Source organism: Ricinus communis, chromosome 1, assembly GCF_019578655.1.
Source record: "Ricinus communis isolate WT05 ecotype wild-type chromosome 1, ASM1957865v1, whole genome shotgun sequence".
NCBI lineage: Eukaryota > Viridiplantae > Streptophyta > Magnoliopsida > Malpighiales > Euphorbiaceae > Ricinus > Ricinus communis.
In genome coordinates this window covers 9317865-9333427 of record NC_063256.1, presented here as the reverse complement: position 1 = coordinate 9333427, position 15563 = coordinate 9317865, and the positions used below count along the sequence as shown (strand labels likewise).

The window sequence follows — 15563 nt, the reverse complement described above, 5'->3', positions numbered from 1 at the left end:
GGTTTTCCAAGTTTAAATAGGAAGTTATTTTCACCGGTAGCCCAACCGTTGAGGCCGTCCGTCTTACTGCTTCTCTTTTCTTTTTGAGTCTTTATTTAGTTTCACAATGAAGATTTTATCTTTAATAAACATAATTATTTTTTTCTAAATATTGTATAATTAATAAAATAAATATAAATTTTATACTTATATTATATGTAATCATTAAAAAAAGTAATCTATTACTCTACTAGTAAATTTTTTATGTAACGGTTGTGGTTAAATCTAACAGATCTAACGATGTTAAAAATATATATAATGTCTGTATTATGTGATATTTTTTTTTTTCTCTGAGAAATTTAATTTTTGGTAACTTTGATTGGATGAGTAACATTTGCGTTCATTCCTTTTTTTTTTAATTTAATTTTTAAAATTTAAAATCTCTATTTTTAGAAACAAGCTGAAAAGAGAAAAAGAAAGTTTAAAAAGACACTTTTTATGGTATTTATAAATTACAGAAATCTATTTTTCTCGTTCAGAAATAAGATAATAAAGAATAATTATGTATATATATATTGAAATTGAACAACAAAAATTAGAAAAACGAGACAGAAAATGAATATTAGCCATTAATAAAAACCAAAAATAGAAAATTAGATAGGAAACTGAAAAAGAAATGGCTTTGTGCAGTAAGAAGAGAGAAATGCCCATTTTGAGTTGCATAATGCAATGCAAGCAACTGGAGAGCTCAAGGAGAAGGGATGCATGGACAAACCCAAATCCTAAAAGCAAACAGACAAGGCCCAATGACTAAAGATTGGCGAAGAGACTATATATTAATTTAGCCCACCTTTCATTTATGTTACACCAACCCTATGATCTCGCATAGTCTCTTGGGCTACTTCTGAACATGGCCGTTGGATTTGTATTCGCCTCTCAACTCAAACAAATTCCAAATCTTATTTCTTGTCTTCCTTAATTAACTTAGTTTATGGTGGCTCTCTTCTCTATGAATCGTTCATGGAAACTCTTTTTTAAGTCCTTATTCGAAAGGTATTGGACGTGGAAATGTAAGGTCCTAAGGTGCTTCCTCCTTCGACCAATTTGTAAGGCATGCATTAAATTTCAATTGTTTTAGAGAATACAGTCACTATAGTATTAGTGTAGTACAAAATATTATTCCTTTCAGCCTTTATACCAGAATTTCACATGTACTATGAGTTCTTAATCAATTTAAACAGAACCTTTTTCTTTTTCTATGTTCCGGATATCACTCAATTCAAGACTCTGATAGTATTATATCCTAGGTAGGAATGTCACTTTATTCTGGGTCAAGATTCTTTCTATGGCAGCCATGTCCATCCAAGGATGTTTGGTTATGCGGTTTGTTTATATAAGAAAAGTAAATCAACCATTCAAATGACACGGTAACAGTATCTTTTAATTTATTTACTTTGTTTGATGGACAAAGTTAGGTAAAGTAAACGCACTTGCACTAAATCTTAACGATAAGGCTGCAAAATTTAATTACCATTTTACTGTCATCCCTAATTGTCAATGTAAAACTTCTAATTATTCCTTCTGACTTTATTATATCCACATTTAATTAGTCATCATAATGGCCACTTGGACCATTTTATTTCTTTCTAATTTAGAAGAATAAACTTTTTTGTTTTTTGTAAGCCAATAATGTTATGAAATTTCAATGTCAGAATGGCAACAGAATTAGTGAAACGTGTGTGTGAACTCCACCACTGCCTCCATGCTCGCATAAGATAAAGAGGGCATAGATAAGTTCCTCTTTTTTAAGTCCCAGGTCAAGGCATCACAGATCATTACCCATAGATCAAGCACATGATGATGGGTTACACTGACATATTCATCGTGGCTTTTGCAGCTCTTCTTGCTGCAAAGATTTGGCGGGCTGTATTGATTTCCTTGTGGAGACCATATGCCTTGACTAGAAGCTTCAGAGAGCAAGGTGTTGAGGGCCCACCTTACTTGCTCTTCAGAGGTTCTCTAAACGAGCTGAAGAGGTTGAAGATGGCTGCAAATCAAACTGTTCTGGATCACCACTCGAACGACATCGTCCAAAGAGTTCTTCCTCAGTACCACAAATGGTCTCCACTATATGGTGAGTTATTAACTGCAGGATTGATTTGCTTGGCCCTTTTGGTTTCTTTTTTGTTTATTTTAATAGCTTTTTTCGTTTTTCGTCTTTCCATCTTCTCATTCTTGCCAAACAAGGTGTTAAGTTCATGCCGCATGCTCATTTAATTTACAAGACAGTCAAAGTTCCATTGAAATTCTAACTGTTTTATTTTGAATCACTTGATTTTCCACTTTAACATGTTTTATTTTGTAAGATGACAATAACATAAGTAGTGAACTGATTCTTAATTAGCTTTATTTAGCTTCTAAATTTTTTAATATATATTGGTATTTAAAAATATTGAAATGTTGACATAAACATTTAAAATTAATTAAAAATTGATACAAGTAATTATTGTTTTAAAAATCATTTAACGAAATGAATGGTAACATAACTTTAGATTATCTTCATTTTAATTATTTCATGATCATAGTCCATAATTTCGTAATGTTATGTTTCATCATTCATATTAATGGACATAATCGTAGTTCTTTTATGTAATTCTTTATTTAAGCATAATTAACTATTTGCTAATGTTAAACATTTATCTATAATCAGGAAAAATGGTAAAAATTTGAAAAAGAAAACTGTGATCTAGAATTTAAATAAATATTTTCAACAAAAATCTCTCTAGATTATTTAATTACCAAAGTTATACATTGTGCATAGTTCTTGATATAAATATATTAAAAAGGAATAAAAGGGACATAGATATGGACAGTGACATGCTTAAGAAGGCAACATAAGGTTGTTAATTTGACAACATGTGCTTATCTTTTTTCGTTTTTGTTTTTTGCGTTTATCTTTTATTAATATATTTTGGTTTATAGAAATGGGGGATTTACTTTAATGTGAACTTTCACCCAAATTGAAATATGCAAACTGTTGTCCATCTATATCTATATATATATATATATATATATATTAATTTTTAAAATCTAAATTCTTTTTATATATATATTTAATTTTTGATATATAAAATTTTTATTTTGACATATTAACACATAGAATTTAAATTTATATAAAATTTTATAATTTATTGATTAATAAGTTATATTCCTAATTAAACAATTACTCTAATCTTAAGAAATAAATATTAATTATATTTTAATATATATTAGTTTGTTATTATTTTTTAAAATTCTATATATCAATTTTAAATATTAAAATTTTTATTAAACCATATCTATCAATTTAATTTTATAATCAAAATAATAATACTCGGGTAAATAATTAATCTATATATATATATATATATATATTAATTTTGATACCTAAATTTTTTTGGTACGTGTGCTTAATTTTTGATATATAAATTTTTATTTTGACATATATATTTATTTTTGATACATGATATTCAAGTTGATTTGTGATTTTATAATTTTTTATTAATTTATTAATTAATAAGTTACATTCCTAATTAAATATTTATTGTAATTTAAAATATTAATTATATTTTAATATTATATTAACTAATAAATAATTTTTTTAATAAGATAATGATACTAATTTCATCCTAAAAAATAGCATATTAATTTTATTTTAATATTACACTAACTAATAATTAGTTTTCTAATTGGTTAATAATTCTAATTCTAGAAAATAATATCTAAAATTATTTTTTAATATTATATTCAATAATAAATTAAATTTTATTATATAATAAATTTTTAATCTAAAAATAATAATATCAATTATATTGATAATATAATTCATATAATACTAGAATTAATTAATAAGTATTTTTATATTATTACATTAATAAAATTTTAATATTTTAAGAAAATTAAAAAGAACATTTAAAAATAATTAGTTTGATATTATTTTAAAATATTATTAATTAATATTAAATATTAAAAAATTTATTTAGTTTTATCTATCAACTTGATTTTATAATCGAAATAATAATAACGGCATGGATAAATGACTAGTTATTCTAAATTGACTACTAAATATTAAAATTAATTATCTAAAGAAAAACGAAGTTGATTTTTGAAAAATTATTAATTGATTAGTAGTATTTTAAATGAAGGAATTTTGTGTTTTATTGATGTCCCAGGAGAAACAATTCTGTATTGGCATGGAACGAGGCCAGTAATTTGCATAACAGACCCTGAGCTGGCCAAGCAAATTTTATCAAACAAGTTTGGCTTCTATGCAAAACCAGATCTGAGTCCTGCAATACTAGCATTGACAGGTAATGGAGTAGCTGTAGTGAATGGACTGGAATGGGTTAGGCGCAGAAGGATTGTCAATCCTGCTTTCTCAGTGGACAAGATCAAGGTCTCACATCAGTAATAAAATGCACTTGCAGTATTCCTTCGTTCTTATATATATATATATATTTATGTACATATACATATATATGAGACAAGCGTATATAGATATAATTGACTGGGTCTGTTTGCATCCACTGGTCTTGGATACTAACAGGTTATGGTAAAGAGCATGGCCACATGTATCGTATCCATGCTTGATGAATGGGAAAACCAGGCCAGTGCAGCTGAGGACCAATGTAAAAAGATAGAAATGAAAGCAGAATTTCTAAAGCTTACTGCTGATATAATAGCCCATACGGCATTTGGTAGCAGCTATGCTCAAGGTAAAGAAGCCTTTGAAGGACAAAATGAGCTTCAGCACTATTCCGCAGCTTCCACCCTGAATCTTTTCATACCCGGCAGCCAGTAATTGCCTAACTAACTCGGCAAATATTTCTCCTAATTTCCTGAGTACCAAGTGCTTTACTTCTCTTTTTCCTTTTTCTCGTTTAGTTATCTTCCAACTCCGTCAAACCTTCAGCTATGGAAGCTAGACAGAAGAGTAAGGAATTCTCTAAGGGCCATTATAAACGGTAGATTGAATTCTAGTACTTCAGATTGCAGTTATGGAGACGATCTACTTGGTTTGCTGATGGGAGCCTCAGAAAATGCTGAAAAGAAAGATGGCCCCAAGTTAAACATGGATGAAATTGTGGAGGAGTGCAAAACATTCTTTTTTGCGGGGCATGAAACCTCATCAAATCTGCTAACTTGGACTCTCTTCTTGTTGAGCTTACATCAAGATTGGCAAACAAGATTAAGAGAAGAGGTGTTGAAAGAATGCAGGATGGAAATTCCTGATTCAGACATGTTGGGCAGGTTAAAGCTAGTAAGTTCCTCATTTTCAACATCCTAGTTTTAAGCTGAATGTTTTATGTTTGTGAAAACATTGATGGCTGGTGACTGCTCTGTAGGTAAACATGGTTCTGCTCGAGGCATTGAGATTGTACTGTCCGGTGGTAGATATGTACAGACAAGCCTCAAAGGACATGAAACTGGGAAATTTGATGATTCCAAAGGATGCATGGATAACAATTCCCCTTGCAAAGATTCATAGGAGCAAAGAACATTGGGGAGAGGACGCAAACGAATTCAATCCAATAAGGTTCGCAAACGGGATATCCAAGGCCGCAAAACACCCAAATGCTTTTCTTGCCTTCGGAATAGGTCCAAGAACTTGCATAGGTCAGAACTTCGGTATGCTGGAAGCAAAAGCTGTCCTTGCAATGATTCTTCAGAGGTTTTCCTTTACCCTTTCCCCTGAGTATAAACATGCTCCGATCAACAACCTTGCTTTGCAGCCACAATATGGCCTCCCCATTGTTATCAAGCCTTTGCTCGCATAGAACAAATAGCTTGCTGGGCCTAAATTAAATAAAAGTTCCGGTGGTAATTATGATCCGTTTGATCGAAGTTTCTCATTCAAATAGTTTATATGATTCACTAAAATATTTAAACTCATCAATGTTATTTGACTATCTTTTCAAATCTCAAGTACACTACTGCAGTTCTTTTCTTTTTATTCTTTTTATGATCAAACTCGAAATTTCAGTGTTAGAGATGAACCAATTGTGCTACACCCACCCGATTGTTACATTACTGCAATTCTAAATTTGAAGTTCACATTTAACATTCACCACTTTCAAATACGGGACTCGCATCCCGCTTAGCAATTGACGAACAAAATAACCACAACACACCTGCTTGATTAACGATCACTTGCATATTTACTACTATTGAGCTGTACTAAAAGCCTATAAAAATTCGATGGTTAAAAGAATTTCCTTTGCTTACCTACCGGGGTCATCTGAATCTTCGAGAACTCCATGAAATTTTGGAAGAAACTCGACTGCTCATTCCAAGCATCACTTCGAGCTCCGGCGACGTAAAAAACTGCTTCACAACCCTAACTCTGTTGCGTTTCACAGACAGAGAAACCTTGCGCTTCCTTGGAGCTGGAGGACACGTCATGACATCAGGTATTTTATATTCTTTGGCCGTCGGAGTAGTACAATCAGAAACCGCCGTCGTCGTTTTCTCGGTATTTGATTTCTCTTCTTCAACTGGAGTAAGATTCCCGTTTTCCCCTCCTTCTATAACAATGTCTGCAATATTAATTGAGGGAGTCCGGGGATTATTATCATCTTGTCTGCAATGAATCATCATCTGAACAGAATGGAGAAAACCCTGATTTCTTCGAATTGGACGAAATGTTGTTTGATTTGAATGTAATTTAGACAGAGCAGATTTTAATTAGTGGTGATCGCGATAGGGAAGAGAAGGCGGTGGGGTCGAAGAGAGGAGACTTGTTTGACTCGACCGTTCAGTTTGACTCTAATTTCATTAATTGGCGCGGGAGGGACCTAGTTACTGAGACTGTCTGTACGAGTTTCTCTTCTTAAAATACTTCCGTTAGAAATAAGCCTTTTTTTATTTTAGATTTTTGTATAAACGAAATTAATTAAATTTTATAAAATTTATTTTAAAATCTAAAACTAATATTTAAATAAAATTAAAATTATTTAAAGTTTTATTTATATTAGTATTTGGTTAAAGTAAATTTATTTTAGAAAAATCATAAATATCTATATTTTTTGATTGTTTATTTTTAATGTATTAAAATGTTAGAAATATATATAATCTTTTATTTTCTTAAATTTACGACTTTAATTGATTTCTTTATAATGAAAAACAACAAAAAGATAATAAAATACGATTGAAAAATAACTATATCATGAATTTGAAAAAAAATAAAAAAATAGAATTTTCTAAAAAAGTACATAATAAAAGTCATATTTTTATTAATTTTAAAATGTTCTTACAAAAATTTCTTTGTTTTATGAATAAACACACTCCCTAATTACTCTAAAGAGGCCTAAACGAAAAAGTATAAGGATCAAATTATATTCTTATTTATGAATAAACTTCCTACCATCATTGGGTATTGGAACAAGTTCAAAACAATGCTTTTCTGGAGTAAAATATATGTATTTTAATTGTTTTATAAATATTACCATCCGAAGAGATTCTACGGATATTGTGTATATATTTATATATGGAATATAATTAAATAAAAAAATTTAAAATTTTCATACTTTGTCTATAAAAGGGAAAGTAAGAAGAAATAGAAATAATTATAATCGGAATGAATCTTGCTCTAGTTTAACATTTTTATTATAATTATCTTTTATAAATTTTATATTAATATTTTTTATAAGTTTCCCTTTAATATTAATGTAGTTATATATACATATAGGAAAACATTAGACATTCCACAAGTTAAGTTGTCTCAATTTTTATTATATCTAATGTGGTGGTATGTATAATGCTTTTATAAGATTATACTTTTCTGATTAACAAAATAATTTTATGAAAGCATTATATACTACAGCCGTAAATTAGAGTTGGAACAAATTAAAATGAGCTATATGTTTTAGGTGTTAAATAAAATAAATATATTTTAAAGTAAAAAAGAAATGTCTATCCTAATTTAAATAGAGTAAATAATGAACTTATTCAATATTGTATAGTCTTTTTTAATAAAAGAAGAAAAAAAATTAAATATTATTGATTTACCATTTCCAAATACTAAACGGGTATTATTTGCTTTTTTCTTAAAAGAATTCAAATATTATTGGTTTACCATTTTTTTAAATAACTCGAAAGATTATTTTTTTTATAAATGCTCACTTATGTGAATGCATAAACTATATTAACATGTAATTTGAAAGGGTAGATATCAGGATCACCCCATAAGGAAAAGTTGATGTGTACCTTCCAAATTTGAGAAATAGGAATGAAGATTTTCCATTTGAATGAAAGTTGGGTGTATACCTGGGATTTAGAGTTTTGCATATAAGACAGGCACTGGTCTTTTTCCTCAGGAAATGCGTCTAAATTCGTAATATTGTGGTTTAGGAATTAAGCAATAGAGTGTCAACCATGGCAAACAGAGATGTCAGGTTTTATGATTTCATGAAAGTAAATTGTAGCGAGCAGGAATCAGGCGTCCCAGCAATTTCAAACAAGACTCCTACTCCATCTCATCAGAAAGAATATACCTCTCCACAAGATGCCAGCGGGAAGCAACCACACCTAAGTAAAGAACCAACCTCCGTTTCCATTCTGAAAGCTAAAACAATTCCTCATCTATTGAATAATCCCAAGACTAAACATTTTGCTAAAAACGTCTTGTATGAGCGACAATGAATATATATATTTTGATAATTACATATTTATGTATTTATTTATAGTTTATTGCGTTTTTATATATGTCTGTCTAAAAATATTTAAATATTACTAAGAAATAAAATTTTTAAACATATATGAAATGAAATTTAAAATTAAAAGTATTTAGATATTAAAAAATTTAAATACTTATTAAAATTAAAATATTAAATTAATTATTTGATACAAATTTAAAGATATTAATATGTATTTAGCCTATATATTAATATGGTTTATGTCTACCTACTAAAATAATTAAGTATTATAAATAATAAAAATAATATTTGCTTATATGCACTAATGTTTCAAGTTGCAATTTGATTATATTATCTCTTCATTGGAATTACTATTCGTGAGATAACGATACATACAGTTATTGAAGTTTATATTTAATTTTATTTTCATCATATAATTTTAATTTAGTTTATTTTAATTATTCGATTTTAATAATATTTTAATTTAATTTTTTTATAAATAAAAAACTAACATATAGTAAAAATAACTAATAAAAAAATAATTAAAAAAAGAAACATGATATATTAATTTTTTTTATTAGTAATATGATTAAAGTTAAATAACTAAAAAAATAGATTAAAGTTTTATAATAAAAAAATTAAATATAAAATTCAGTGATTATTTATTTTATTATATCCTATTTCTTTTGGAAGGTTTGTGGAGCTTTCTTATAAACATTGTTATCAATGTGATGTTTATTCTTTGATATAATTTTCTTTCTTTTCGCCTGGCTGAAAGCAACATTTCCATAAATGTTTAGAATTCCAAAATTCTATGAAAGTAATTTCTTAAACCCTTTCTAGAAAACATCTTGCCATAATGTGCTACAACTATGACTTTATGACTTTTAGGTAAAAGAATGTAAGGGAGAAAAGAAATGTTTCAGTGGGGTTAAGTTATTGACTAAGGTGAAGTAATTATTTAGAATTAATTGGTAAAAGGTAACTTGTTCTACCTTAATTTTTATATATATATAAGTTCTATAATATAAAATTATTTTTATATGTGTATTTATTTTGACATATAAAATTTTAAAGTTTATTTGTAATTTTATAAATCTTTATATTAATTTATTGATTAATAAGTTACATCTCTAATTAAACATTCATTCTAATCCTAAAAGATAGCATATTAATAATAAATTAGTTTTTTAATTAGATAATGATTAATGCTCTAACTAGATAATGATTGTTCTAAAAAATAGCATAGTCATTATAAGTTAATATTATATTAACTAATAAATTTTTAATTAGATAATAATTTTAATTTAAAAAATAATAATTTTAAATATTATATTTACTAATAAATTAATTTTTAATTATATAATAATTTCTAATTCTAAAAATATAGTAATATTAATTATATTAGTAGTATTAATTTAAAAAATATTACAGTTAATTAATAAGTGTTTTTATATTATTAATACTAATAAAATTTTAGAAAAATTATAAATATTTAAAATAATAGTTAGTTTGCTATTATTTTATAAAATATTATAATTTAAATTAAATATTAAAAAATATATTAATTGAATTTATAATTTATTTTTATAATAAAAATAAAAATAATAGCAGTGCAACGCAACGCATGAGTAAACAACTAGTATACATTAAATTTGAACCTCAATCATACTTTGTTGTTAAACACACTTTAGTAACGCATGAGTAAACAACTAGTATACATTAAATTTGAACCTCAATCATACTTTGTTGTTAAACACACTTTAGTAATGCAATTAAGTCGGATACTTCAATCATACTTTGTTGTTAAACGCACTTTAGTAATGCGATCTTGACATTAAAAGAGAATAATTAGGTGATTAGAAAATCTGTTAAGCATTACTGTGGATTGATTGGACTAAACTCATTGCCGACCGAATCTTAGATTAAGCAAAGAGGAAATGTCTAAATATGGATAATTAAGGGGCCTAATTATCTACTTAATCGAGGTCAATGATGTAATCTTAGATGAATGTCGACTATATATAACATTCCCCACTATACCCAACAAAAGACCAGATATAATTATACACATAAATTCTTCAATTTGGGGGTCAATGAAAAGCCTTTCTTTCATACGGTTTTTGATTATTTGATTATTGATGGACAGGTTAATAGAATAGCTACAAATTTAATTTAATAGTCGATTTAATTAAAATTTAATTCTAAATCCATTAATATTTATAATTAAAAGAAAGAAATTAATAGTCTTGGATAGCATCCCAACTGCAAATGTCTTCCATCTCATAAAAGTCGGATTGTGAACAATATAATTGTATTCTTCTCTTTTCTTTTTCTCTCTTCAATTTTTAATATATATATAAGCATTTCTTATATATGAGGAGATTGCTAAACTATAAAGAAATTCTGATATAAAATATATTATATATCTATAAATATAACTTAAATTTTTTATAAGATTAGGGTTACATCAAATTCCTATTAAAATCAGATTGTGAAATAAGTAATAGACGAAAAAATACCCATTAATATGATCTCCATGGCTTCAATTTCTACTTCCCACTAGAGCCCTTCTCTCTCTCTCTCTCACCCAAAACTGTGCAAACAAATTCACTCTCAAACAGTCAAAACAAGCACCATATGCTAACCCATTATTCAAAATAAGATATTTTCCTTGTGTTGTAGTTGAGAGTTTAAAGACATGGATTAATTATGCACGATAGTTTGACGCAATAGTCTTTCGTTAGAAAACAATGTGAAAAGGGTTCTCCTAGATCTGGGGGTTGCTATATTGCACTTAACACATGTTAAGGAATGATGTTTTGCCTGATTTGTTAGACTTATCCATTCTTGATTAAGGGTTTTAAGAAAAATATTGCATTTAAATATGGGAAGTAGTTGCATTGTGATGCGGTGGAACATGGTTTAGATTCCAATATTTTTGTTCAAAATGGATTGATTAATATGAATTTTCTGTGTAGTTTAATTAATATGGCTCGTTAGAGATTAATAAGTATTTTCTCCATCTCTCCATCCTATGCCGTGCCATTACTCATCCCATCCTCATTTCTCTTTAACATCCGTCATTAAGATCAGGAAATTAACAATAAATTATTGTAAACTAATTTGGTTTAGAACATGCCAACTAAAACTTTAACAAATTCGACCCTTAAGAAGTTGAATGAGAGGTTTGTTGCAGCTGTGGGTGGTGGCAGAATATATATCCGGTGACGTGGCATTGGAAGCCATCACAGAGAAATAGGGGAAAAGAAAGGCGAAAAAAATATATAAATATTTTAAACTATGTTTCATAATCATTAATAATGGAGATAAAATTTAAATTACATTATAATTATTTTTTTCTATTTTAATCTATTGTTATAGTCGTTTTCATTATATAAGTTTAAACAACTTAAAAACTCATAACATCTATTACTTCATGAAAACGACCTAAGATATTATTTTTTTATAGAGATGGTTATAGCTAAATAAATGATTTCAAATGAATGTTTAAGAAAAATATACAATATGTTGCATCAGAATAATTGATTTTCTTTTCAAAAAAGAAAAAACTCTAACATTAATGGGCCTACTAAGTGGAATACATTAAGGGTCATTCTGAATAGACCCTTTGCTTAGTGGCAAAGAGCTTAGCTTTCTTCTTCTCCTTCCTTTTTCTTTTTCTAATTTCTATTAATTGGTACTCTAGAAGGAACGTGGTGTGCTTCGTAGAGAAGTTTGTGGGTCATGGGGTGTTAATCTTTGGGCCATTTTTAACAACAGAATTTGCTAGCAGCCATAGTTGATAAAAGGGAAATTGTCCAATAGTAAATCAGCTACAAGAAACATTATTAGTGAATTAAATGAAGACTAAGCACAATGTCTAATCCCATTACCACGAAAGTTTGATAGTTGATCTTTCTTGTCAATTGGTTGTCATCCCTTTTGGAAAGAGATGGATTAAAAATAATTATGTATCTTTTATTTTTTATTAGTTTCCCTAAATTTGAATTTTTGTTTGAGTTCAAGGACATATAGATGATGTTTTTTTTAAATTTTCAACTCAGACTTTGATTGTTAGAATTTTTATTATTTCTTAAATATTACTAAAAAATAAAATTCAGATATATTTTAGGTTATATTAAAAGTTAGAAATATTTAAATATTAAAAAAGTAAAATTTAAGTGTTTATTAAATTAAATCACAAATTTAAGTGTTAAAAGTGATTAATCGATACAAATTCAAAAGCATAAATATGTATTTAGCCGAATCTTTATAATGGTTAGCTTTTTTACATCCATTTGCTGCTACCCCATCAATTCATCATCCTTGTTCTTTTAAAAGTAATATGGGTTCATTTCCTTTGAAAGAGAAAACTCATCATAATACTTGTTTTACTATTCTTATAAAAACTAAATTTATTAACTATCTAATATAGTAGTCATTCTCTTATAAAATTTCATTATATATAAAGAAAATTAAATTAGCATGTTTTCATAACATAAAATGTTAAGTCTACAATCTCTTTTTACATAAAACTATTTACATGAAAAATAAATCATTGTTCTACCAATTTATATTGTAAAAATAGCACATACCTTATAATTTTCATCAATATAATATATAACTAAAGGAATAATTGTAAAACCTAAATACACATTTTTACATGAATAATTAGGATTTTAAAACAATCAATTAAATGTATAATCAAGTCGGTCAAGGGATTCAAACATCTCTCAAATATCGATATTATTTTGTTGAGTTCATGAAGAAAACTTGTAATCCTTTCGCTCTGTCGTTTGATACCATATATAACTTCGTTTTGCCCCTCTTTTAATGGTGAGACAAGCCACCCAAAAAGATGGTATTTCTTTCCACTAGTTCCTTGCCCCTTTGTTATGGCGAGACAAGCCGCCCAAAAAGATGGTATCTCTTTTCTTCATTTTCTGCTCTTTAATAATTAAATAAGTGAATAATTGTGTTTTGATTAATATGTATTTAATTATTTAAAGCTATTTAAAAAAAAAAAAAACACACCAATAATAAAAAATTTCAAACTTCCAGAAAAGGAATAAAAAACACAATGTACATTTAGTTAATTTCTATCTTTATTTTTATTTTCTGATACAATAAAGCATATGCCATGTCAAGATATTAATCAATTCTGGATGACTTGTTGAGTATTTCTTTTCATTTATTTTTCTAAAGGTAATTATCTACTTATTTTCATAGTACATACTAATTTAAATAAGTAATTTGTTTTTCTTAATATAAAATAATTCAAATATCTATTAAGACCATTAAATGTTCAAATATGTAAAATATAATATTATATGTTACTTTTACTTTTATTACGTGTATGGCAACAAAGATTTAGAATCTCGAAATATATATTGATGCCTCTAAATTTATATTAATTAAATAATTTTGATATTTTAATTTAATATATATATTAATATTTAAATAATTTTAACAGTAATATTTAAACACTTTTACAAATAATATTTAAACACTTTCATAATATTTATCAAAAATTATTAAAATATTATAAAAAAATCAATTCAGATATCTATTAAATTATATCATTAAAAATTAAGATGGTAAAGTGAATAAACAATCAATCAATTTATGTACTTAAAATGATGGGTGGAAATTAGAAAATGTGAAGACCAACAATCTATTACCCTTTTGGTTTTCCACAAAGAAGGAAGATGATCCGACCTTCATTTTTCTTTTCCCCAAATTAAGATGTCAGATATTGGGGTATGGGTATTAAGGGTGTTTATGGTTCAGTTAACTGAATTATTAATTAAAAATTAAGACCGAACCGTTTATTTCAAGCTTTTTTTATTTTTAAAACTAAAATCGAACTGAATGAACCTATTAATTTTATTTTATGGTTTTGAACCATCACACTTATTCAACAACTGTGAAAATTTTAAATAGAATTGCAACTGAAATAAGTATAATTAAAAATTATATGACAAGTTATACAACCAACATTAAAAATATATTCTTTGAAAAAGTACATAGATTTTAAATATTTGAATACAAATATACTTAAAAAAATTTTTATGAATACCAAGAAAATTTAAATTTAAAGACAAATGAAGTAGCTCTTAGTCATCAATGTTGATGAGATAAGAAAATAAGGTTATTTTTGATATATTTATAATAAATATATAAAATATAGTATTTTCAGTCATTTAATTGAAATTGTGATTATTTATTTAAAAAATTAAAAACCGAATTAAAAATTAAAATTATAAAATAATTAAGACTAAACCTGAAGTATCAGTTTTGTTATCCACTAAATTTAGTTCGAATTAATCGATATTTAAATGGTTTTTCCTCAACTCTAATGGATACGCCCATTTTCTAGCACACGATACAACAAATCTCCCAATTAAATTAAAGAAAAATCTCTAAAATGGGGATTTCTTTCTTATTTTTTTTTTTTGGGTTTGAATGGGAAGTTATTTTGATAAGCACAAGAGGTGGGTATGGAGGAATTACACATTACTGAAGAAATTGTGTTTATATTTCTATGATCTGTGATAAACATTTACTGAAATGTGAATTCTGAGATTATTGAGTACAAGTATGTTTGCAACGGTCCTATTGCTCCTTGTTGTTGCTTGTTGCACTCCAACGTTTAAATCTAGCTTAGGGATAAGTTGAAGTAGCCTTTTTCCCCTTAGGGGAGCGGTGTTACTCCCTTTCCCTAATAGGCCTGTGATGATCTAGAGTTCTGAGGCCATATCCAACAGTCAAAGACTATTGGTCCTTCGCGATCTTTGAACATTATTCTTTTGGTTTTGGTATATCTTCAACAGATATTGAGGCTTCTTCAACACTCCCCCTCAAGGTGGGTTCGAATAAGTTGATAGAACCCATCTTGCTAAGGAGCCT

The 15563-nt window shown here is 27.2% G+C and overlaps 1 protein-coding gene across 2 annotated transcripts; it reads left to right on the top strand.

Moving 5' to 3' along the window:
• Window positions 1-955: 955 nt before the first annotated feature.
• On the top strand, window positions 956-5937 carry LOC8270834 (cytochrome P450 709B2). Of its 2 annotated transcripts, none has more exons than XM_048379600.1 (6): window positions 956-1085; window positions 1877-2113; window positions 4191-4414; window positions 4565-4815; window positions 4903-5278; window positions 5364-5937. In XM_048379600.1, the coding sequence occupies exons 1-6, from the start codon at window positions 971-973 to the stop codon at window positions 5793-5795; spliced, it is 1635 nt and encodes a 544-aa protein (XP_048235557.1). In that variant the 5' UTR covers window positions 956-970; the 3' UTR covers window positions 5796-5937. The 2 variants fall into 2 exon arrangements, with proteins under 2 accessions (XP_048235557.1, XP_048235561.1); XM_048379604.1 differs by lacking the exon at window positions 956-1085 and adding an exon at window positions 1681-1795.
• Window positions 5938-15563: the final 9626 nt, after the last annotated feature.